Source organism: Ceratina calcarata, unplaced genomic scaffold (assembly GCF_001652005.2).
Source record: "Ceratina calcarata isolate Rehan_Ccalc_2016 unplaced genomic scaffold, ASM165200v1 scaffold54, whole genome shotgun sequence".
NCBI classification, from domain to species: Eukaryota; Metazoa; Arthropoda; class Insecta; order Hymenoptera; family Apidae; genus Ceratina; species Ceratina calcarata.
This window is the reverse complement of record NW_017176565.1, coordinates 36530-59699: the sequence shown is the minus strand read 5'-3', so window position 1 is coordinate 59699 and position 23170 is coordinate 36530. Positions and strand designations below refer to the sequence as shown.

At 40.1% G+C, this 23170-nt stretch overlaps 6 protein-coding genes across 7 annotated transcripts in view; 2 read left to right on the top strand and 4 right to left on the bottom strand.

Moving 5' to 3' along the window:
- The window catches only part of LOC108628788 (E3 ubiquitin-protein ligase COP1), an 8296-nt gene extending 3317 nt beyond the window's left edge, over positions 1-4979 (bottom strand). The window contains exons 1-2 of one of the 2 annotated variants that reach the window (XM_018030956.2): positions 4870-4979; positions 4344-4459 (exon numbers count right to left, since the gene is read on the bottom strand). In XM_018030956.2, the coding sequence (XP_017886445.1) occupies positions 4344-4459; positions 4870-4953 (200 nt within the window). In that variant the 5' untranslated portion in view covers positions 4954-4979. Of the gene's footprint in view, positions 1-1287; positions 3786-4343; positions 4460-4869 lie in introns of those variants that run through there. The other variant, XM_026816692.1, reaches the window with a different exon arrangement.
- Positions 4980-5239: 260 nt separating this feature from the next.
- On the bottom strand, positions 5240-7340 carry Slu7 (Pre-mRNA-splicing factor Slu7). Its single transcript, XM_018031020.2, has 5 exons — positions 7018-7340; positions 6654-6925; positions 6485-6586; positions 6116-6413; positions 5240-6019 (listed from the first exon to the last, which is right to left on the bottom strand). The coding sequence occupies exons 1-5, from the start codon at positions 7243-7245 to the stop codon at positions 5417-5419; spliced, it is 1503 nt and encodes a 500-aa protein (XP_017886509.1). The 5' UTR covers positions 7246-7340; the 3' UTR covers positions 5240-5416.
- Positions 7341-7402: 62 nt separating this feature from the next.
- Fbxl7 (F-box and leucine-rich repeat protein 7) lies at positions 7403-9818 on the top strand. Its single transcript, XM_018031019.2, has 2 exons — positions 7403-8034; positions 8336-9818. The coding sequence occupies exon 2, from the start codon at positions 8349-8351 to the stop codon at positions 9663-9665; it is 1317 nt and encodes a 438-aa protein (XP_017886508.1). The 5' UTR covers positions 7403-8034; positions 8336-8348; the 3' UTR covers positions 9666-9818.
- A 192-nt stretch (positions 9819-10010) lies between these two features.
- Positions 10011-11309, top strand: LOC108628805 (rhomboid-related protein 4). The gene is made up of 3 exons (XM_026816694.1): positions 10011-10159; positions 10275-10449; positions 10515-11309. The coding sequence occupies exons 2-3, from the start codon at positions 10327-10329 to the stop codon at positions 11133-11135; spliced, it is 744 nt and encodes a 247-aa protein (XP_026672495.1). The 5' UTR covers positions 10011-10159; positions 10275-10326; the 3' UTR covers positions 11136-11309.
- Positions 11153-19252, bottom strand: shtd (anaphase promoting complex subunit 1). The gene is made up of 21 exons (XM_018030977.2): positions 18979-19252; positions 18758-18898; positions 18376-18693; positions 18239-18309; positions 18056-18168; positions 17719-17982; positions 17267-17654; positions 17003-17189; positions 16525-16927; positions 15477-16460; positions 15154-15410; positions 14829-15087; positions 14250-14753; positions 13971-14175; positions 13582-13902; positions 13277-13505; positions 13009-13214; positions 12583-12922; positions 11859-12507; positions 11670-11798; positions 11153-11590 (listed from the first exon to the last, which is right to left on the bottom strand). Exons 1-21 carry the CDS (start codon positions 19000-19002, stop codon positions 11517-11519), a joined length of 6066 nt encoding a protein of 2021 aa, XP_017886466.1. The 5' UTR covers positions 19003-19252; the 3' UTR covers positions 11153-11516.
- A 533-nt stretch (positions 19253-19785) lies between these two features.
- Positions 19786-22694, bottom strand: Arp1 (Actin-related protein 1). Its single transcript, XM_018030894.2, has 7 exons — positions 22528-22694; positions 22220-22284; positions 21534-21860; positions 21147-21456; positions 20848-21021; positions 20711-20773; positions 19786-20635 (listed from the first exon to the last, which is right to left on the bottom strand). Exons 1-7 carry the CDS (start codon positions 22573-22575, stop codon positions 20492-20494), a joined length of 1131 nt encoding a protein of 376 aa, XP_017886383.1. The 5' UTR covers positions 22576-22694; the 3' UTR covers positions 19786-20491.
- Positions 22695-23170: the final 476 nt, after the last annotated feature.

The following is a 23170-nucleotide window of genomic DNA, read 5'->3' as shown; positions in this document are numbered from 1 at the left end:
AATGTTCTTCCGACGTCTGATTTCTTTTTAAAAAATGCGTTTCTAAAGTGCATAAATTTTTGGGATTGACTGTATAGCCAATACATCCTTAACTGCTATATCCTTATTAGCAAAAAGTTCGATTCCACGATTTTATACATTTATACTATAATATGTACAGATTTAAGTATTATAATTTGTCATGGGGTTTCACAATTTGTAACATCGTTTGCTTAAATATTATCACGCAAATCGTCAAGAAACTATTCCAAATTGACACATTTATATTGATACGCGTGTATGCAGATCTCGGTTTAAAAGTATCAACTGTCCAGAGCTAAGTAAAATGATGTTTGAATAAACAATAGTAAACGATTTAAACTCGTTCAGACGTATTCAGTACTAGCTGTAATCGATTTGGATCGATTACTGTAGATTGAAATTCAATTACATTCAAAATCCAATTATTTCTATTCTAAACTTTTCTACGATTAAAATATATTTACAATTTACTATACCTCCTTGCAAACTCTGTCTTTCCTTAGCTCTGACATTTAATATACAAAGACAGTGATCGTGACACGATAGTAGGAACTTAGCAATCCCAAGCACTTCATTCACTACTCATCATAGCCGATGTACTTCATTTATTCTTGGCACGAATAATGTTGAACAGATAACGACCTGATAACAACTTATTAGAATGATTTTCGAGCTCGACCTATTAGGCTACTTTGGCAAGATCTCGTATTACGTACCAGTGATCTTTATACACGTTTTCCCCTTTTATTATTACGCGTCACAAAAATATTTTTTGTATTATAAATTTTACTTAGAATAATGAAATCCTCCCTTTGGGCTTATCGATAAAAGACAGCTTGCATCGTAATCAGCCAAGCAAAGTGCAAAAATATGGATAACGACAATGAAATTCACCTAATAAGAATTTTTTATTCTGTACTGCGAATGTGCTACTAATTACCGTGCAAATACATACATTAACTATGGAATTCCCTGAAGACGGCCAACGACTGTGTCCCCCATAAAAATAAAGCAAAACTAATTGTCAGATGTCGGCGTGTATCAGTGATACAAAGGTACGAATTACCAATTAAGAGAGTTCAGTCTATCGTTAAATTATACCTACGTAATTCAAGGAAAATTTAAAAACGGAGTAGTCCAAGTAACGGTACCCATGTATCCGGTAAAAACGACGGAAAGGTAATATTTGTTCGACTTGACGTTCAGAGTATTACTTTCTCGAATAAGTCAGTCTCCGATATTTAGATTTGAATACGTTCGACAGGCTTCTGTTGTACCTCTATATTTTCCCTTACAGCGAATTACTATAACATTTAGAATAAATTTTCATATCTCGTTGTTATTCGCATCTGAGCATTTAATTGAATAAATCTTCAAATATATCTGCAATAACGCAATTTCATAGAGACAGATGTATATGTTTAAACTAGTTCTAATATTTTAATAGTCCCTCGAGAATTAGCAGCTACCACGACGTTGGACATTTGCTTCCAGCAAACCGCGGAGACGAATTCGTTCAGATCTTCCTCCTTTCGCTCCTGCAACTCTAATATGCTTCGAACGGCATCGAATTTGTACGAAAACAATTGTTTCGACAGTCCCTTGTAATAGACGTAAAGCGCGTTGTTCTCCGATCCGCATGCGACGTAATCACCGTCGGTGGCCAGACCGACGAAATTCTTCTCGTTAACATGTCCGACGAACGAGCGCAGACAATGCGGATTATTAATGTTCCACATTTTTAGTTGAGAATCAGTACTAGCCGATACGATTTCTTCCTTATTAATGAACTTGACGTAGGAGACGGCTTTGCGGTGACCCTTGAAAATGCATAGCGCTTCCTTCATGTTACGAAGATCGTAGTAATGGACGCAGTGGTCGGCGGAACCGAAAGCCAAGTGGCACGAGCTGCGTGGATTAAATTTCACGCAACACACGTTAGCCTTTGCTTCCAAGGAAGCGACGGAATGATCATTGTTCAAATGCCATAGCTTGACCCTGGCGTCGTCCGAGCCGGACGCTATGAGCTTGGGATCTATGTCGTTAAAGTCGACCGACCAGCATCTCTTTTCATGCTCTTGGAACGTTTTTGTTCTTTGATAAGTCACGGCGTCCCACACGGTCACAGTTCCCTCGTAGTCCGACGAGGCTAGCATCCCCTTGTGAAACGAATTCCACGAGACGCACGATATCTTTGAGCTAGAAACCATTTCCACGCAGGGGTAGTGTATATCTACGGTGTCTCTTATTACCGCGGTATAATCGAATACTTTAATACGTTTCGTGACTCCAGCTATCGCGAAGAATTCGTTGTCTTTGTCGAATTCGATACTGGACACGATCGTGGATACATTAAAAATGTCCGACGAGTAATTTAAAGTCGCCAAAGGACGTAGCGATTTGTATCTCGAGAATTTCGCAAGGTTCTCTCGGAACACGTCTAGTCCAGAGCTCAGACCCTGCCATGAGTCGCTCTGAGCCTGTGACTTGTGCCCGAGGACCAATTCCTTGGCGCGAGAGTCAAAGTAACATTGAACAAAGTCGTCGAAATGAGCGTGTACTCTCTTCCTGCGTATAGCCAGAGTCGAGCCAACGTTGTAATCGGGTTGCTTTCTGCTCCCTGTGGGATTAGCGAACGCGTCGCCTCCGCCAGCAACGACTTTTTCGTTTGGTTTCACCATGTTCGCGTCTATCATGTCTATGAGACCGATCATTTCTTTTCTAATAGCCGAGACCTGCGGGTTATCGGTATCGCTCGATTTCTGCAGTTCCTCCACTGTCGGACATTTGTTCTGCACGTCTCTCAAAATATTCTCTACTTCCTCCATATCCCTCTTGATCAACGCTATTTGCTTTTGCAACTGATTCTTTTGATCTTCCTTCTGCTGCAGCAAGTGTTTCAGAAACTCGTGGAGCAACTTATTTTGCGCCGCCCACGTTTCCGCTTCCAACAGATTTTTCCTCTGCGTCAACGCTTCCAGCAACACGTTCACTTCTGGTAATGTCAGATTAGAGCTCTCGGCAGCGACCAGGTCTCGCAGCCCGTCGTACGCCGGTGCGGATATGTCCGTGCCTGTCCTGTGCTTGCCATCGTACGAGGAACCCAACTCGGCGAAACCTTTCATTCGCGTTTTATATTTGGATATCAGTTTGTGTAACAAATGATTCGGGAAGATGTCTTGTTGGGTCAACGTGTAGCTGCATTTCGGGCAACATCCGTTGGCCTCCAACGATTTTGTTATACAACGGTAACAAAACGTGTGGCCGCAACGCGTGATATGAGCCTCGTCGATTAATTCGAAACAAATGGGACACAGATAATCATTGTTCTTATCTTCCAGCGTACCGCTAATCCTATGTAGAACGTTCGCCGATTGCTGCTGTTTACTCAATTTACTACATTCACCTACAGCCCCGCTGCTCCCAGCCGTGCTATCATTACCCAAGTTACTATCGCTGATAGCAGACATTTTTCTTCTTAATCGATCGATATTTCTTAGAATACATTTAATCACCTTAAAATACATCTGGTAATGTTAATCTATTTTTCCAAATCTCATATTTCCTTGCAATGCCTTTCTTCGAACCATTTCTAAATACACGATTTTCGTTTGCCCGACAAAATATATATCTTTACGATCAATATGCTTCCAATATTCTTTATCTTTTGTATATTATAAAATATGGGTCTGGCAGTTTCTTCTGTGCAGCGATTCTTTTCATATCATGCGGTCATACAATACGGTCTCTCAGTCTAGTCTCTCCTGAAACAATGAAAATAATGCCATTGAGCTCGTATTCAAAAGTCTTGTCAACAGAAAATATACTCTTATCGAGAATTGTTTAAAACAATAAAGGAAAAGAAATTCTAAACATATTGTACGGTAAGCTCAGGCAGCATTATGACAATTGTTTCAGGCTGGAACTATGAGTTAAGTATTTTAAATAATTATATGCTAATCCACGTGATATGAAAAATGAAAATAGAAAGAGGAAAATAACAATAATAGTATGTAAAAATATACGTGCTGATAATGCGTCACACTTATAATTCAATGCCCCATGTAATAGGTATAGATAAATTTTTATTTATCTTGCACTAATTATCATTTTGCAAAATAAATGTTTATTTTTGATCTGTAATTTTAAATACAATTACCTCTTATCAGATATGATTTAAGGTCGTGATGACGTTAATGTATGATAAGGAAATTGTGGTGAAAAGAATTATCAACACAAATTTTGTGGAATATATCATAAAAACATTAAACATACTGATAAAGTGACTTACGATACAAATTTATGAATAATGTGATACTTACAACAAAATACTTTTCTGTAACTTGCTCTCAACTTGTTCGTTGTATCTAGCCGCTGTAGGAGTTAAAACAATGTTTCTATCATCTTCGGTCTCATACACGCCAAGCACCAATCCCTTCTGTTTCGAACGAAATCATTAAAAATATAAGTTCCCCTGCATCTGATCCCACGTTATTTTACGATACATTCACACAAATAATGTACTCGATTCATAGCCTCGCGGAAGCTAATACTTGCTTATTCGATCGCGTCTTTACGCGGAAAGAAAAGCAAAAAGAAGAAAACTGATGCAACTATACCAAACAATATCAATGATACTCTTTACTAAAGTTTACTAAAGTCAGAACTTTGCAAAATTTTAATCGCTCTCTTTCCCCCCCTTTTACAATGGATACCACAACGAGCAAATTTTCCGTTTCAACTTCAACAGTTCGTCCCGTAAAATAAAAGTATATCCACCGATCCCACGAGAAAATGCCGAGTCGCACTGTTTGACATCGATTTCTAACAAAACAACTTTATAATTACCTTCATGGTCGAGATGCAGGACAAGAAACGTAACTGCGAATTTCCGTATTGCAGACCCTTACCTCTGATAAGAGACAATGCCATAATTTGTTCAAGAGAGCACTTATATGTGTGACTATATAGACAAACGCGAATGTGTACGCGTATACGTACACGTTATCTGTACACGTGTTTCCCTCGAAAGATGGAATATCTAGATATCTTAGTCACTCCCGTTATAAATTCGCTACCCTAGGTACTTTTATTTTTTTCAATTGCCAGCTAGTGTGAACCTTTGTGAATCGTGCATTTATGCTAAAATTAGTAAAATTTAGTAAAACCTCCAATCGGTTTGAACTTTGAACAACGTTCAATCGTTACGGTTACGGCGTATGGGTGTACTCGCAAATTTTATTAACGCTCCTTTACAATGATCAACTATTTAATACGTAAGATATACATTTTTCTCTCTTTTTACATAAAATAGATAGAGTCGAAGAGTTTCCTTCAGTTAAATATACAAATCTACCTATGCACACTCGGTATGGATTAAAAGGATCTACAAAAACTATTTAGCGAGGAATTCTGCCATAGGGTCTTCTTCACGCATTCGCTTCATTTGGAAGGCTTCGATCTCTTCGGCCGACGGTTCTTTCGCTTCGTACATACTATTGTACGGTCGTTTTCGCTCGTCTATTTGCAGCAATCTCTCCGCTTCCTTCCGCCTCTCCTCCTCCTTGTGCAACGCCTGCTGCAGCTTGTCCTGTTCCTGTTTAGCTTTCTTCTTATTTTTTCGTTTCTCCTTTTGCTTCTGTTTCTTTTCTCGTCTCTTGCTGGCTTTAGATTTCTTTATCGTTCGCGACACTTGCTCTTGCTCGTCAGAACAACTATCGCTGCTCGATGATCCTTCATCGGACGAATGCGCCTTCTCCTCCTCGTCGGACTTGTCTTCCTCCTCGCTCGCTGCTCTTTTGATTTCGGCAACCGCTGCCTCGGCTGCCTTCTTACCCGCGTTACCCGTACAGTACGAATTTTTCACAAACGAATGACAACATTTGTATCCCCATTTGCCGGCCTGCCAGTAGGATCCCCAAACGCAAGTGTGATTATTCGGATAGACGTCCTCCTCGTATTTCGATCTGATCACTTGTCTGTCTTGCCCTTTAATGATCTAATCAACGAATCAAATATAAGAAAATTGTTGGTCAAGACTTAGTGATTTGCACAAGTTTTAGTAACATCAAATGTAGATAAAGATATGATGTACCTTTCCATATCTAGAGTATTCAACGTATTGTTCTGTTTGCGCCAACAAAAGAGAAGGCGGAGGAGCGTCGAGATGTTCTTCACCTCCGTATCGGTTGATTATGCTTCCGCGAGCTTTGTCCTTCAGTTCGTCGCGTTTTTTATCGTATTCTTGCTTAAGCAATTCCAGTTTCGTGGGCTCGGCGAGTAAGTGAACGTCAACACCCCGTTCGTGTGCCTCCCACGCAAATAACTGAGCGTTCGCGTGTTGTTGCGTATCTCCCGAGAACCGTGCAAAATTCTCGCCTTTATAGTCCACTCTGCAAATAAACGTAGATGTTTAGCATCTACATCGAACGCGAGTCAAACAATTAGAGTAATCGACGCGTACTCTCGCTCTGTACCAGCGTAAGGATTGTCTCGCATGGATCTCGTCTTAGGATCGTTCTCCTCGACGATGGCTCTGTGCTGAGAAGGATCATAACCAGCCCACCTACGATCAACAAACATAATAAATATTAGAAACTAAATAAACCTTTTACCAACTAAATAAATATTACCTATCCCTCTTCCCATCATAATCCATTGATAAGTCTGGTTGTGTGAATTCATCCGGTGCTATATTGGCATTCGTATACTTTGCACCTATTTTACGTGGTCGTTCCATACATTCCTTCTTCTTATGGGTCATTGCCCCGCAATTATCACATGCTCCTTTGCGATACTTGGTCGCTACTTTCGAAGAATCTACACCACGCCTGTACCATTCATCGATATCGCTGAATTGTTTCTGTTTCTCAGGCTGCGGCCTTTGGTGTTTCAAAGTGGGTCCCTATGGAACGTTTATATACCATTAAAATGTCTTCAAATTATTTCTACTAATAACGAACGACTGCTAAACTCTGTAGACGAAGCAACACATACCTGTGCTCCAAAATACCATGGTGTGGCACTAATGTATTGTGGAATGTGTGGATTGATATCTTTGCCTTCTTCGTCTACTGCAGCCGGTGCTGTGCCAGCTTTTCTTGCTTCTTCCAATTCCTTTGCTTTTCTCCAGTCTTCCCTACTCTTTTTTCTCGGCTCATCTTCAAAGTTACTCTTGTTCTTTATAATTTTTGACACAGGCACGTTAGCCAGCGTATTGGCCATTTTATTTATACTACAATGTTAACTCCTTTTGTTTTGAGTTTAGAACATCAAATGACATTAAAAACTATATTGATTCTCTAACACAGAAAGTGCTCACGCCCAGGATTTCGTGATTCCCGTACAAGTGCTGCACCAAGAGTATGAGACCAAGTACTAACTGTGTTTTGAACCCAGGCACTGCCACTCTTTGTAATAGTATCTCCTCGGTGAATCCAACACTTCATCATCACAGTCTGCAAAGTATAGGCTGTGATTTTATTCAAGCCACACACAATTTCCATTGACCGAACGAGTTTCACGTCTTCTGCTTTTATATACTTGTAATTTATAATAATTATTGTACGTTAATTAAAAGAAACAGAAAGCGATAATGCGCGGGGAAAGCAGTAAATGAAAAGAGACGTTTGTTATAAATGGAAAAAGTGTTCGATGTTCGATTACAGAATACAGAAACGGCTGGTTGATGAGAACCATCCTGCAGGGCCCCATTTAAAAAGTGGGGATTTATCGACAGTATCGGGGCCTTGTAAATATAGGCATGGTTCAAATTTAATGTTCTGGTTATAATTTTTTTTTATCGCACGTATTCGTTTAATTTCTGATCATGTGTCTCGCGTAGCGTTCCGGAAACGTTGATGCGTCGTAATTTTCTCATAAGAAACAGCTAAAATTTCCAGCTGCTTCGAGGATCATTGGAATGTACGATCAAAATGGAGGCAATGCCAAATAGATCGATATTGTCCCATAATGTCACGTATCGTTGCTGAGTTTTCTACTTGTCGCACAGTAGTAAGTTACAGTTTATAAACCTTGGACCAGTGCGCAGCATAACGTCGTTTAATTTAGTTAACGAGCTGGTTGATCAGCTGCGCCCGTACCCGGGAAATTTAACTCCCAGCGCTAAACACATTTTTTCCAAATTTTTTCCGTCTCTCTTCCGTTCTTTATTTACAAAGTTCCACTTTGTATGACTGTCGTGCCACTTTCATTATTTTAGTATTCGTAAAATAGGTGATAATAGATATATAAGGTACAGGGATGAGAAAATAATTTGAGATTGTTCAAAATATTTTCATTTCTTTGCATTCAGAATAGAGCATGGAATGGATGGATCGTGTCCGCTTCTCCTTCCGTCCTTTGGGGAAAAGGATCACTCCGAGAGAGAGACCGCCACGTATTCATGCCAAAAGGTCGGTCTCTACAGACCAGCGTCGGATGCGATTGACTTGGGATATCATACGTTAGACAATGCCTGTCGTTCGACGTCCTCGTCCGTCGTTTTATCGGTTCCGATCAGACAACAAATTTTGTTGCAACAAAAGTGCATTTACGCGACTGACTTGTGCCAACTGGACGACACGCTGTTGTTAAAGATATTCGGTTGGCTGTGTACCAGAGATCTCTGTTCCATTGCTCAAACCTGCAGGCGCCTGTGGGAGATTGCGTGGCACCCGTCGCTTTGGAGAGAAGTTGAGATACGTTACCCTCAGAATGCAACGATTGCGTTAAACGCTTTGACCAGGCGAGGGTGTCACGTGTATATCCGCCGTCTCGTGTTCGAAGGTGCCGTCGGTTTAGCCGGGGTCTTTGCTCAGCTGCCGTTTCCAAGTTTAACTTGTCTAGTTCTACGACATTCCCGGCGCGTTACGGACGCGAACGTCACGGCTATCTTAGACAATTGTGTACACTTGAAGGAATTGGATCTAATGGGATGCGTATGCGTAACGAAAGCTTGCAGCAGAATAACGACGTTGCAATTGCAATCGTTGGATCTGAGCGATTGCCACGGGGTCGAGGATTCCGGGTTGGTACTGACTCTCTCTCGAATGCCGCATCTCGCTTGTTTGTATCTGAGACGATGCGCCCGCATCACCGACGCTAGTCTCATAGCGATCGCGTCCTACTGCTGCAACCTGCGGCAATTATCAGTCTCCGATTGCGTCAAGATAACCGATTACGGTGTACGCGAATTGGCCGCCCGCCTCGGTCCATCCCTGCGTTACTTTTCCGTGGGCAAATGCGATCGCGTGTCGGACGCCGGCCTTTTGGTCGTCGCCAGGCATTGTTACAAATTAAGATATTTAAACGCCCGTGGCTGTGAAGCGCTTAGCGACAGTGCTACGTTGGCACTGGCACGCGGATGCCCCCGGTTGAGAGCGCTTGATATAGGAAAATGTGATATCGGCGACGCGACCCTCGAAGCTCTTTCCACCGGTTGCCCAAATTTGAAGAAATTGTCCTTGTGCGGTTGCGAACGCGTTACAGACGCTGGATTAGAATCGTTGGCGTATTACGTGCGAGGGCTCAGACAGCTAAACATCGGTGAATGCCCCAGAGTTACATGGGTCGGGTATAGGGCGGTGAAACGTTATTGTCGTCGATGCATTATAGAGCACACGAATCCCGGTTTCTCGAGCTGAGCCTTGATCTTCCGAACCACCCTTCCTCCTAACATTACTCGACGACTATTTATTAACACTCGGTTTAGTACTTTTACTAAATGCTAAATACTAATTTGTAAAAAGACGATTATTCGACAATTGTAAAGAATATATATGGTACGCGCAATCTGATTTCGCCCCGACTATTTATTAATTTAATACGGTGGAAATTGACCGTACAGTTCCATAGAATTTGTATATTTGTTTTATAAATAAAGATTCTTTTTAATTTTATAAGTTCCTCTCGGCATCAATACTTGTAGTTTCTGCGATCGATACATGTATCTATATAGTTTGGAAATGGTTCGGAAGAATGACAGTTTTGTTGGTCCACGTGTACCAGTCGATATAATGATGATGTAAATCTCTCTGTTGATCGAGCCTGCCGTACCGCTATGTTCGATAGTCAGAACCGGAGGAACGATTCCTAAATCAGTAAATTTTACTGCAACGATGAAGACAGTCGTTACTCGGTAATTACGAAGCAAACTCTGTACAAGTCATTGCTTATGATAAAATATTCGCCCGTTTCGTTTTCGAGAGTTTTAACCTCTGTTCTCGAAGCAATAACACGATTCGAACGTGCAGACTTATACTAGACAAAGAATCAAGTATCGACATTGGGAATTAGCTAGAAATAATGAGGCCTGCACAAAGGAGACAGCAGGGCTTGCAGTACGGCGTTTTCTTGTTACTTATGCAAGCCATGAATTTCGGTATCGATAAGATTCCACCGGCCACTTTAATCACGATTATTGCACAAGTGAGTAAATGATAGCTCGATCTCGTACGAACGAATCATCTGACGACCCAACGATCTTCATATAGGTATCGCTTTATATCGGTCTGATAAAAGTTCCGTGGAACGCAGAGGAGGCATGCATATCCGCGATCAAAGTTTTCAAGTATCGCGATTGGAACTCGTTCATCGTATCGAATTTCGAGCATGGTTCGGACATGCACCTGTACTATAACATGGTTTCGTTGATTTTGAAAGGTTACTATTTGGAACCTATGTACGGAACCATGAATTTTGCTGTCTTATTAGCTATACTCTCTCTCGGATGCAGTGCTATGTACGCGAGTCTCGGCTACGGGTTGATGCAACTGACAGGAGATTTCGGGTATTACACGCAATGCGCTATTGGGTTTTCCGCCGTTCTGTTTGCTTTGAAAGTAATCGTGGTCTGCGAGGAACACGATAGAATGCAAAATGTAGGGGGACTCAGAGTCCCCAGTAAAATTGCTGTGTGGGTCGAGCTGATCTTGATTCACCTCTTGGTTCCACATTCTTCCTTCGTCGGTCATCTCGGAGGTATCCTTGTTGGTTGCTTGTACTGTTATACTTTCGTTGGAGAAATGATTGATAACATTGTGTGTACTGTAACTGGTGCTCCTATCATACACGAGGAGCAATTTTATAGAAGGCGCAGTTCGTACTTCAGGTGAATAAGTAAACAAAAACGTGGAGCTTTCTCAATTTAATTTTATTAAGGTGATATAAGATTACAAAAGCATATTATTTTTCTATACCATGTATATCTAAAGGACTGTAAAGCTACGTTTTAAATATTTATTATACAATATGTAAAATAATAAATTAATGTACACTCTGTTTATAAATGTCAATTGTACATGTATTTTTTACATATTGTGCGATACATCATAAAGGGAAAAGGTTTACGCAAGTTGTATCCCGCCTGTAACGCGATAGAACGTTGACGTCAATCTGTTTTCTCAGATCTGTCTTCTGTTCTGTACGATTGTGTATCAAGTATCTGACAAAATTCGTTTCGTTTATTCGTGCGGACTTAAGCAACAGAACTAATTTCATTTTAATATTTTGTACAATTTGTACAAAGTTACGTTGGGTATTTTGGTGTCCGAGCTTAGCAATAACGTCGCTGGAAAAATGCGTTGAGAAAGTATGATCAGGAAATGTATACAGAAACGTGCACAAGTAAATAGATAGAGAGAACTCACTGATTGACTGATGATCCATTCTGTGCGGGATGTCGTAAAATACAAAATACGTGCACATCTTTTTTAACAGAGTCAAATCCTCTTGAATACTTCCAGTAGTTAAATAAGATTTAATGTGCGGTATTAATTCTACGATGAGAAAACGATTGAGAATATTGAAAGATTCAGTTTGAAAAAATGTATGCTCACCGTGTTCCCAGTTATCCATGACGTACGAGATCTTTTGTTTGATTGCGAGTATACTTTCCGCGCAGAGCATCGGGTTTTTATTTTCTATACAAGACTTGTTCAACATTTGGGACGAAATCAATTTTAATTGCCATATCGAGAGACTGCTCGGTTCTTTTTCCACGATCTCCAGACATTTTATTAGATTTACCCACAGAGGAAGCAGGCTGACTTTGTCTTTTATCACGCACTCATAAACAATTATAGCGAACGTGTGTAGGAACTGTCTCTCGGATTCTGTCATTTCGAAATATCGTCCGTCGATCTTTGACAAGGGATTCGTGTCCTTCGAGACGAACGACGATTCTGCGATTTCCATCTTTTCGCTGGAACAATCTGACTGTTCGTTCCAGCTACCGCTCGTCTTCTCGGATGAATCGCTTAAACTCTGAGACACATAGCCAGAACTATTTTTGCATGAATTCCCGCTCGAATGTGCTTTCAAGTTAACTTGGTCTTTATCTTTGTCGGTTTTAGGCCACTGCAAAAAGTACTTTACTATATTTAGTATAGTTTTGTTATTCGTGAATAAAGTCACGCTCTCGGGGCGCGCAGCCCATGCCATAACATTTTCCGTCGTCAACGTTTGAGCGATCAAACTTCTAAAACCCTGCAACATACGATATTATTACGGTACTATTCATGTACAGTCGTTGGCCTGACAAGAACTGCGAAAGATAATTACATGAGGATCTTCTATATAGGGCAAACAGCCAGCTCTCTGTTTGACGGCCAACGTTTCACATTTTTTAAGCATATTTTCAAGATGCTGCCAATTATGTCCTTTCTCGAAAACAATCTCCCAATATCGGTCGTCCTTCAATTCTATTTTTTTAATATTACACAGTTGCGGGAGTAAACACGGTGCTTCAAGTACCAAATCTTGTCCGTCCGCATCCTTCTCAGATTCGAACGTCAAGTGTACCGTCGCGTAGCAGTACTGATGGCTATCGATATCTCTAGGTAAAATCACGCGTGGCTCGGCAGCCAGTACGTATAAATGCCGCAGTGCTTGCAAATGATATCTATCGATTAATAAAGAAAGAGGATAGTTGCGATGTAGGCGATTCTTCAAGATAGAGATTAATCGCTGTGATGTGCTGTTCAAAACCTGTTATCGTTGCTGTGCGTTGGGAATTTCGGGAAGAGAGATATTACGAGGGCAGCTACTGCGCTGGCGCTGTTGGAAAGAGTATATTTCCCTCCTCCAAGGAAAAGAAGGCCAAGGGCCATGTGCGTTGCCAAATGAGACCCATACGTGACCACGCTGCTCGCAGGACCAACGCGCGTTCTTATGTGCCGACATATTCGCATGATCTAAGCGAACGATCGAACAAATTTGAAACGCTTAGTAACGATGGAGCGGCTATTAAACTCACCTCCAAATTTCCAGTTCCTGCCATAACGACAGCAGCTGCGAGTAAAGTAACGTTTAGACAAGTTTCGATAGTTGATTTTCCTGCCAGCTCGGCGATGGTCTTGTGCGACAATGCTGTAAACATCTGGGCATAATTGTACAACGTTTTGAAAGCATTCCTATTGGCAGTTCCGGCGAATTTTAAGCCCAGAGCCATACACGCACCCGCGATTATGTTACAATAAGCCTGGCTATATCGTGATCGATTCTAATTAGTACGTAAAAGGAGTTGTAACCATTTGATTTTGATTGTGTTCGTGTACTAACTTCATGGTTTCCAAATCCACGTTCTGTGCCATTTCGGAAGTCGGTTTCTGAAGTCTGTACTTGTACACGATGTTAGGAACGTGACTGGAGACCCACGATTTTGTCGGTTCAATTTCATCCCAAAGAATAAGTGATTTTGCTAATATTCTTAGCAGTAGGAAATCGGGTCGTACAAAATCCAACAAGTACTGAGTATCGGGAGCTTGCATCCATTCCGCGACTGCTCGGTTTCCTGTATTAAAATACATTAAACCCAGAGCTATAGTTGCCCCAGGACTCGTCACGTCAATGTTTATGGAATCACCCTCCCTTATTTGATAACTAAAAATCATGAATCAGAATATGCAAAACAATCATTATCAAGACATCAGTTACGAGCGCAAGTTTACCTAGGCGATTTATATTTATCCTTTTGCGCCCCGGTAAGAGGTCTGATGTGGCCTCCAACCATGTAATAATGTAAAGTATCCGGTATATTGCCCAAGTCTGGTCCACCGCCGCATCCCAGCACCACTAAACCCAATGCGAGACCTGCCGCCAAAGAATAGGATTCGCGATCCACGCAATTCTTCATTTCCGGCCCAGGTGGTCTGCCTTCAAATAATTTTGTCGAATCAGTAGAACCGTATTCGATCGAAAATTAGAGCGTTAACGCGGTGGATATTTACCGATTTCTGATAGTAGAGCATGGGAAATGTGCCTATGGGCAGTTGCTTGATACACCAAGCCGACCCCCATCAACGCGGCGACCTGGACGTTTTGCTGAACATTCAATTCGATGCTCGTCGGTGGTAATAAAGATTCCACGTGAAGAGATAATAACTTAGTCATAGAGACGTTCATTGTACTGCGGTGGGTCGCGGATAAACCCAACAAAAGTCCGACGCTGGTGGCTTCGTGGCACTCGACTAAGTATTCGTACATGCTGAACGGTGCCAAGTTCTTCAGGTGGCCGTTTAAACCGAGTGCCATTAAGAAACCCGAGTGTTCGATACCAAGTTCGCCCTGTTGCTGTTTGTTGTAAACTATCCACGTTGAATCGATATTAGACGCGTCTGGATGAATGCAGAGCCCGGCAGCCACGCCATTATGAAACAGAGGCCACAAGTTCATGTTTGATGGGACGTCTATGTGGGCCAGTTCCACAGTCGTCCCACGCGGAGGTGCTTTTCCTGTAAACGAATAATAACATTTCGCGATCGATGAAGAGTACTAGAATTCCAAGTATCACGCCGCTCGATTCATACCAGTTAAACAGAGTCGAGGAATCGGTAATTGCTCGGTGATAATGGGGGTAGAGGTTCTCAACGTAAACATGCCTCTAGCTACTGAAAGTGCCATCGTTCTTGTGCACAGAGCATGCAAATGTTTCTCCTGTTCCTCTATGAACTCGTGATCGCTTATATCTGGCCTCTGAACTATAGCTATTTTTACCGGTTTCGATGAATTTAGGAGCTTTCGAACTTCCGCTATCCTGTGATCTTTATTGAATCTCAATTTCAACACCTGTAAAATGTTGGAATTAGTTGTCGCAGAGAGTAATCAAGAAATATCTCTGATGAGAAAGCTCACGGAATCGTCAAACTCCATGCCATCATCTTGTTCAGGATCTTTGTTTAAAATCGGATAGTTTTTTCCTTCGTTCTCCAAATCGCTTGGCGAAGATGGCCTCAAGTGTTTGTCTAACGCAGACAAATCTTGTCGATCTACTAGCTCGTAAACTTGCATTGGCCAGTTTGATGGCGGGCGTTCTCTACATCTGTACATAACATCCTTCAGCAGTAACGATACACCGGGCAACAATGTATCAAGATCCTTTTTTGTCATACCTGCAGGATTATTTTAATGTTCGACTCAAGATTAAGAGCTTGATAATAAACAAGCAAGGCGCTCACCTAATTCGTGATATAGTAATACTGTTCTATCTATCGTGCAACACTCGACTCTCTTTTGTATTTCTTTCTCGGGTCTGCTTCCAGCTTCTTGAAAATCTATTCGGCTGCCAGCCGGTATTATAAGCTTGACGAATTTATCAATTTCTATCACGTTAACTTTATTTTCGTTCGCTACGAGAGCTATCAAGTAAATTATATTTCTCGTCTTTGGATTGACTTGATTCAAGTACGGGAACGGTATTACTTCCATCCCATTTAACAAATCATTTAACGTCTCAAATATATTTGGCGGTTTCGATGGTATGTAATTCGGCATAGAGATTTTTTGCAAGTCCGCCTCCTTAATTTGCGACACACTGTCCTTTAAACAGTGGACAGACGGAAAATCGAGGAAATAATGATGGGCGTATAGGTCGAGTCTTAAATCTAAGCTCAATTGGTACAACAATTGCGCGAGGAACGGCAAACTTTCCAACATTACGCAGTTCAGTTTCAATTCCTCGTACAAGAGATGTAAAGAAAATAGAACGATCGGGAAGCATGGAAACATGATCGCCTGCGTGTTTATTTTTCCTGCAGCGTTCGGTTCCGTGGACCATGATGTCGATGATCGAAGCGCATCAGACATCTTTTGAAGACTGGGTGTATTCGGAATAAAAATCTTCGAGTTTCCACTTTTCAGCGAATTAATCATGTTCTTCCAATCATCGTTCGATCCAGAATTATTCGTTTTTTGTTTCTTTGGCACCACCATGGGACTGCTACGTTCACCAAGTTGATCCTTGTCGTTCGTTTGGATCAGTGGCATTTTTTCGACTTCGTATCCTAGCAATGTAAATAAAATTACGACAAAGAGATGCCACTCTTTCTCCGACGAGAAATCTTGAGGCCCAGGAGCATTTCTTGCTCCGTACCATTTCACTAACAATTGCATCGCCAGATCCTTCTGTAAAACGCTCTTTAACGTTTGCAGACACCTGGTTACTACAAAAGAATACTTCTTACTTGATTAGAATAAACGCAATTGTTCTAGCTACATTCAACTTACCTAAGGGAGATGTACTGGACGTTGGCAATGTTATTCGGAAATAATTTTTATTTCCGTATTCCAATGTAACATTGTTTCCGACTGATTCTTTTAAAATTAGATGATCGGGCTCCATTAAAGAATTCTCCAACAACATAGGCGGCCTTGCACAGTTACCGCCTACAGGACTCAACAGATGTAGTCCTTCTTCGAACTTGATATCGTGCGTAGTACAGTTCTGAGAGATCAACGAACTTCGACGTGGAAACGGTGAACTTAATTTGTGGTTCATGTTCGATAAGAAATAATTACAACCAGTCAAATTAGGAAGTATTCCTGTTACATGTAATTTACCAACGCAAGTAATACCGGAATATAATACGACTCCGTTCGATAGATCCATTACTGCTATCATATGCAAATTCTATGAAAGAACGACCTCTTGTAACACTTTTGACATTGTTTCGAATGCGTACGGAAGATATTGATGAGTACTAACTGGTATATTAACAGCATCCTTCGCCACAATATTGGTCACCATGCCGAAAATGATTTGTTGCTGCTTGTTCGTCTTCTCGAGTCGTACTAAAAATAGTTGCGATCTAACTGGAACCAAGTAACATAGATAATTCTGGCCCACGAAATCCGATGATAGAAATACTTTCGATGCTCGACTGGATACGTCTCTTGAAAAAATACATATCCATTAATACGTGTCTTAATCTTTCGAAGTATAGATAAATCCAAGTATAGGTAAAGTTACTTTGGAATTCCAACGTTCTCGGTCCAGACATGATCGAGACATATTTCTGGGTACAAAGGCTTGCTCGGTGTGATAACACCCTGTAGCTGCATGTTGCTACAGCTTCCAAAGGGGCTGATCTGCGAATGACCCAGTGTCGTGGCCATTACCCTTTGGTGCAATTTTGTCAGATGACAAATTGAACCAGCAGGCATACCAAGTAGAGGTGAGAAAGCAGAATGAGTAGGGGACTGGCAGCGTGAGATAGTTGCCATTGGACTCTGAGATCTTGAATGTTGCTGCTGCGAAGGAGACACACCTCCGGAGCAAGAGGTAGTATAAGACGTTCGCGATCCGAAAGGACTGAGCGACAATCCTAACCCGAGGTTTAGTTGCGGATTCGGGACTCCTAAGATGCAAATATAAATTCTGGTCTGACTTTCTCTGGGGAAAGAAGATGGCATCGAACTTACCGAATATACTTAAATGTCCTTTATTCGTACTTTTGTTATATGAAAGAGTATTCCCAATGTTCAATGGCGATACGCTCGCTGATTGATTATATATACTGGAGGTAGTGTCATTTCCGCAAACGGTTTGACATTCTTCCAGTGTAGCTTTACGAATTTTGTACACAGAATGTAATCCAGTCTTTGTATCGTATATCACAGCCAGAGATGGTTCAGAATTCGTAAATACAATTTGTTGAGACGAATCATACATGTACGATATGTTCCCTATAAAGAATATATTTATATAATATAACAATTCTTACTCCAATTCGAACGATTGGTGTTAGGAATTATATACCGTGTTTCACAAGTACAGGGCAGATTTCGTCTAAAGGATGCGTAAGAGAAAATGCCACTGGTAAATTTGTATAATTATGCGATTGCAATCTATTTCCATCCATTGATGTGTATCTACAACCATCAATTACAATGGAAATTATAATTATACATATTAAACCATCTTGAAAATCTCGAGATAAACCTTGTATCCGATGTGGGAACTTGAGTCTTCTCCAATAAAATCCCATATTTGGTTGACCACACGGCAGATACCTAAGTTACAATGCAATTAGATGATGTACTAATTGTTCATGTCTGATTAAATTAGTCCAGCTATACCTGAAATTGTAAGCTGCATACATAGTTTTCTCCGGTATCAGCAAACACTTTCAGGGTATAAGAATCAATTAAACAAATACATTCTATCGTTTTCTCATTGCAAGTTTCTTCTTCCACTTGTTTCCCACGTTTCAAATGATCAGGTATACTGGTATGAAACTTGCACCATAGCGCATGTTTAATATCTGTCTCACAAGTGTAGGTCGTTTGCAGTACTCTTGTAGTCTGATTACCCTTCGAGTGGATCGCGACTTTCCCTGAACAATACAATTCTTCCTCCCCGCATATGTTGTTTTCGCGTATGATCCAGAACTCTTTCTGCAGATGCACAGTAGTTTCACAATAATTATTCAATAGGGATATTAGAAAGAATCGCACTTACCGGTGATCTCCCTGAAATATTCACTTGGCTAAATTTTTGCAGCAAGATACTTTCCCCTTCGACCGTTTGATTGTTCAATTGTTGATTAGCTACTGATTCTGGATGCCTCAAAATTGTACGTCTTCCACCGGGAACGTATTCCTGAAAGAGGTGCATCGAAACATTTGTTTCTAATAACGAGTGTTTATCGATCCCCTTAACCTGAAGAGTATTTCGTTTACCACTGGTTCTGAGGCGGCAATCATCTTTTCCTTGGTTTCATCCAGATTTGCAGACTCTGATAACTGAAGTCTTGAGAGAATAAATATGTCAGTACACCCTTCAAGTCACTTTTTACGGTTGTTTGGAGATATCGTGAAAATACGAGGTCGACAGAGCATGGATCATTACGACGATCTACGATGATCGCCATATGCGCGCGGGTAAAAAATTTTGAACGTGTATCGTATCTCATATCTCAGGTGCGATCAGATATGTAGATAATAAATGAAGGCATAGGATGAGAGGGATTCTTGAATATTTTAGATACGTTCATTCAATGATTGATCAGATTCGCGGTGGTAGTAATAAATAATGAATTCTTTATTACAAATAAAAGTACAGTTATTAAAGTAGTATAAATATTACACATACGTTAGTCGTACAATACTGGCTATAAATATTAATTCACAACATTTAAATAAAATGCACCTTAAGTTTTAAGTCATTTGAGTTAATATATATAAAAGATTGTATAAAATTACGAGTTCATTTATACGAATAAATAACGTGTCCGTAAGTAATCGACTAAAACATGATCGTGTACTTATATCACAGTTAAAAAAAAAGAAGATACGAACACAAAATAAATATTAGATGCCCTACATACGTTTTAGTACCATTCACTCGGGAATCGATAAGATATTCCTAAGCAATCTCATATTCGCGACGTTTATTATTTTACTTAATTGCCATTTACTTGTTGCACGTGAAACCATGTGAAGTTGCAATCGTCATTAGTTCGTTATAAAAATCGATGTAACCCATTGTATGTGTAAAGAGTTTATAGATTTATTTTACCAAAGCATACATATTTACAAAATACTTTGCAAAATTGTTACTATAGATAGAAATTACATTATACTCTCTATAACATTAACTCGTTCAATTCAAGTTGCTTTTGTTTTTGCCCCGTTCCGTTTTCATTTAAATACAAGTCAGTTTCTGGATTAAATGTAATAAAATTATAAACGGTATAAAAAGAACACGAATGCGAAACTTATACGGTAATGATATTTACGAGAATGTTCCATTTGATAAGTTAAAAAGGTTCTCTAGCTTTGGAAACTTGTATATATACACTTCCAAGGAATCTTAATGAAGAAATTCCATTTAAAAATATAATGAAAATTTTATTTTCGAACTAGAATTAAATAAATATTTGGCGTATTAAAATAGATAAAAAAAGAGAAAATCATAAAAATTCAAGTCATATTACACTGCCTTCTTTTACACATATATATATATTACGTCCCATTTTAATTAATCAAGAATGCACTTGACGATCCCTTGGAATATATTTGCACTTTAAATAAGACTTAAAGGTTCGTCCTTGTTCGAAAGATTTGCGATATTAAAAGCATTCATAGAGCACGGTATACACGGTACACGTTGATTTTTGTGCCGAGTGTGCCATTATTTACGTGTTGTACTTAAATTATCTGACGTAACATTATAAATCTTTCTAAATTAAATTCAAAACGTTTTACGATGAATCGCTCTTGTACCTTCTTCATCGTATTCTTTTTTACTAACCCACATCTTCTTGAAAGTATCTAAAGAAGCCAAAATGGAACCCCCGATCCAAGTACTGTACAATCGTTCTTGAGGAGCCGATATCTATCGGGGATCAAACATTTCCATCAGACAACGTTCCAATAAACAATTATGATACTACAGATTGTGTATACATACCCTAATTTTTACATCTTTTGGTGCCAGTTTGCGTATCTCGGATAATAATCTATCGCCGAATCCCTAATACACAAATTGTACATGTTACAGCTTTTTACATTTGATTTTCGTACGATACCTGTTAAATCTGTACTTACGCGGAATAAAGTTGATCCTCCTGACAGGACGATATTTTGGAATAATACTTTCCTTAAATCTAAATCAGATTTCTGAATGGAATACGTCAATACTTCGTGCAGTCCTTCGCATTCCTCTCCAATTAGATCTGGTCTAAAGAGCACTTCCGGAGCTCTAAAGCGCGCTGGTCCGATCTAGTGTAAACAAATGGCATACTCTGCATACATCAAACGATAGGAAACCGGGGGATTCCAAACAGGTTTAGAATCCAATTACTCGAACAAATTGAATAGCCAGTCTTGGCAGAAACTTGCTTTACCTCCAAGTAACTCCCATCGGGTAATGTATACTGGAATTTTTCTGTATCTATTGTTTCTTCTTTCTGAGGATTGCTAGCGAGGTAGCACGCTCTTTCTTTAATGGTTCTAACAATCTCGAATTCTGCGGTAGTTCTGAAATTAATACCCTCTTTACGTAAAAGAAGTCGGAGGTGCCTCGTGACATCGCGTCCTGCTATATCGATCCTCATGATGCTATGAGGCATAGCAAAGCCTTCGTAAATCGGTACTGCATGCGTGACACCGTCCCCAGAATCTAAAACAACTCCTGTAGTTCGTCCCGTGGCGTACCTGTTGGATTCAAATAATATAGTCACAATCGTAGTAATGAATAAAGACACAGAAACGGTCACAAATTCGATGCTTACAGACTAAGTACAGCTTGCATCGAGACGAATAAAGCTGGAACGTTGAAGGTCTCAAAGAATATTTCCGCTGCCTTTTCTCTATTTTTTCTTGGATTAAGAGGTGCTTCTGTTAGCAAAACTGGATGTTCTTCGCTGAACGTCGTTAATTGGTCTTTACTATATACATAAGACCAGATCCTTTCCATGTCGTTCCAATCTGTGACAACTCCGTGTTCCATCGGATAACGGATAGATAAAAGACCGCGATGTTCCTCCGCTACGGGCCCCAGGAAAAGATCCCCTTCCAAAGCACCAGCCATGACACGAACATGTTTCGGTCTGCCGATACTGTACAAAAATATGTTACTCAATACGATTGCGATAGCTTTTTAGGATTCATTACTACTCGTCTTTTAATCTGATCGTTAGTTTCGTGTTCCATTTTGGCATCTATTGACATATTAAATTCTCTTTTGACCACATAATAGTTTAATGTTATTGTAATATGTAATAATATTACTACAAATCGAAAGATGGGTCATACAGTTTCACTGGAATAGAAATCGACTGAACATGATAATTAAACGTGAAGCTACTCGTACATCTCGCCTGTATCAAAAGTATTGAAATTGCTACTGTCCATAAGTTCGAGGTAACGTGAGCACTGTCGAGAATGTCAATTAGCTAATACCAGTAGAATTACTCACTAGTTTGGAAATCTGCATTTTGGTATCTGATCGCCTGCAAATCCTGCTTTAATTACACCAGACCCCTGGAAGAAGGTGCAAAAGATCGTGTTATATTATAATATTGATGTAAAGCAGATGAAATTATTTCATCGGTGGTAGAGTGCCAAAATTGCATCGTACAAAGCGCAGTACGTAATGCTAATGGTTTTAAAAAGTGAGTGCTAGATTTTCTAGCGTTACTTTCGAGCCGACATTATGGTACGATTCAATTTGACACGATACGACAGATGAGATCAGAGGATTTACAAATATGATAGATCGCTTACGTTGTCGATAACTACAGGTTGATTAACTATTACATCGTAGGTCTCCATAGTTATCTAAAAACCGCACTATTTTATATAAGAACTTTGGAAATTGAGAATCGTAACCCTACAGTCGCACACCTATTCTCTGGTGAGCTCTGAAGGGAGGTGAAGTTATTGACAGTTAGCTGACATAAAATGTATCGCTACTTACTTCACTCTGCTAGAACCAGAAGTTAACATATCTTACGTTTTCATCCCGTTAAGGGTATACAGGAGCGACGGGCCAACTCCGAATTGATCTTGGAGGCCTCGTGCGGAGAAACTGAGAAACTCCGAGTAAAGGACAGACTGATCCTTGTCTCTCCTGTATTGCTCTGTCCGAATCCGAGCTAAAATTCCTTTTCGGCCGTCTCGTGGCTATCGCGGCAGAACGTAGCAACTTTAGACGGTGCCCGCGCTTAAAAATTTTAACAAATTTTTAAATCTGCCTGAAAAAATGTAGAAAATCTGAAATTTATGAATAAAACAGTATGCAAATTGGAATATATAACATTTATTTATAAAGAAAATTTGTCAGGAATAAGGCAGGTAAGGTAAGATTTATTTGTTTAATTTATAATTAAGCTGGAGATCCTTTTTTGTAAGCAGCACAGTTGTAATT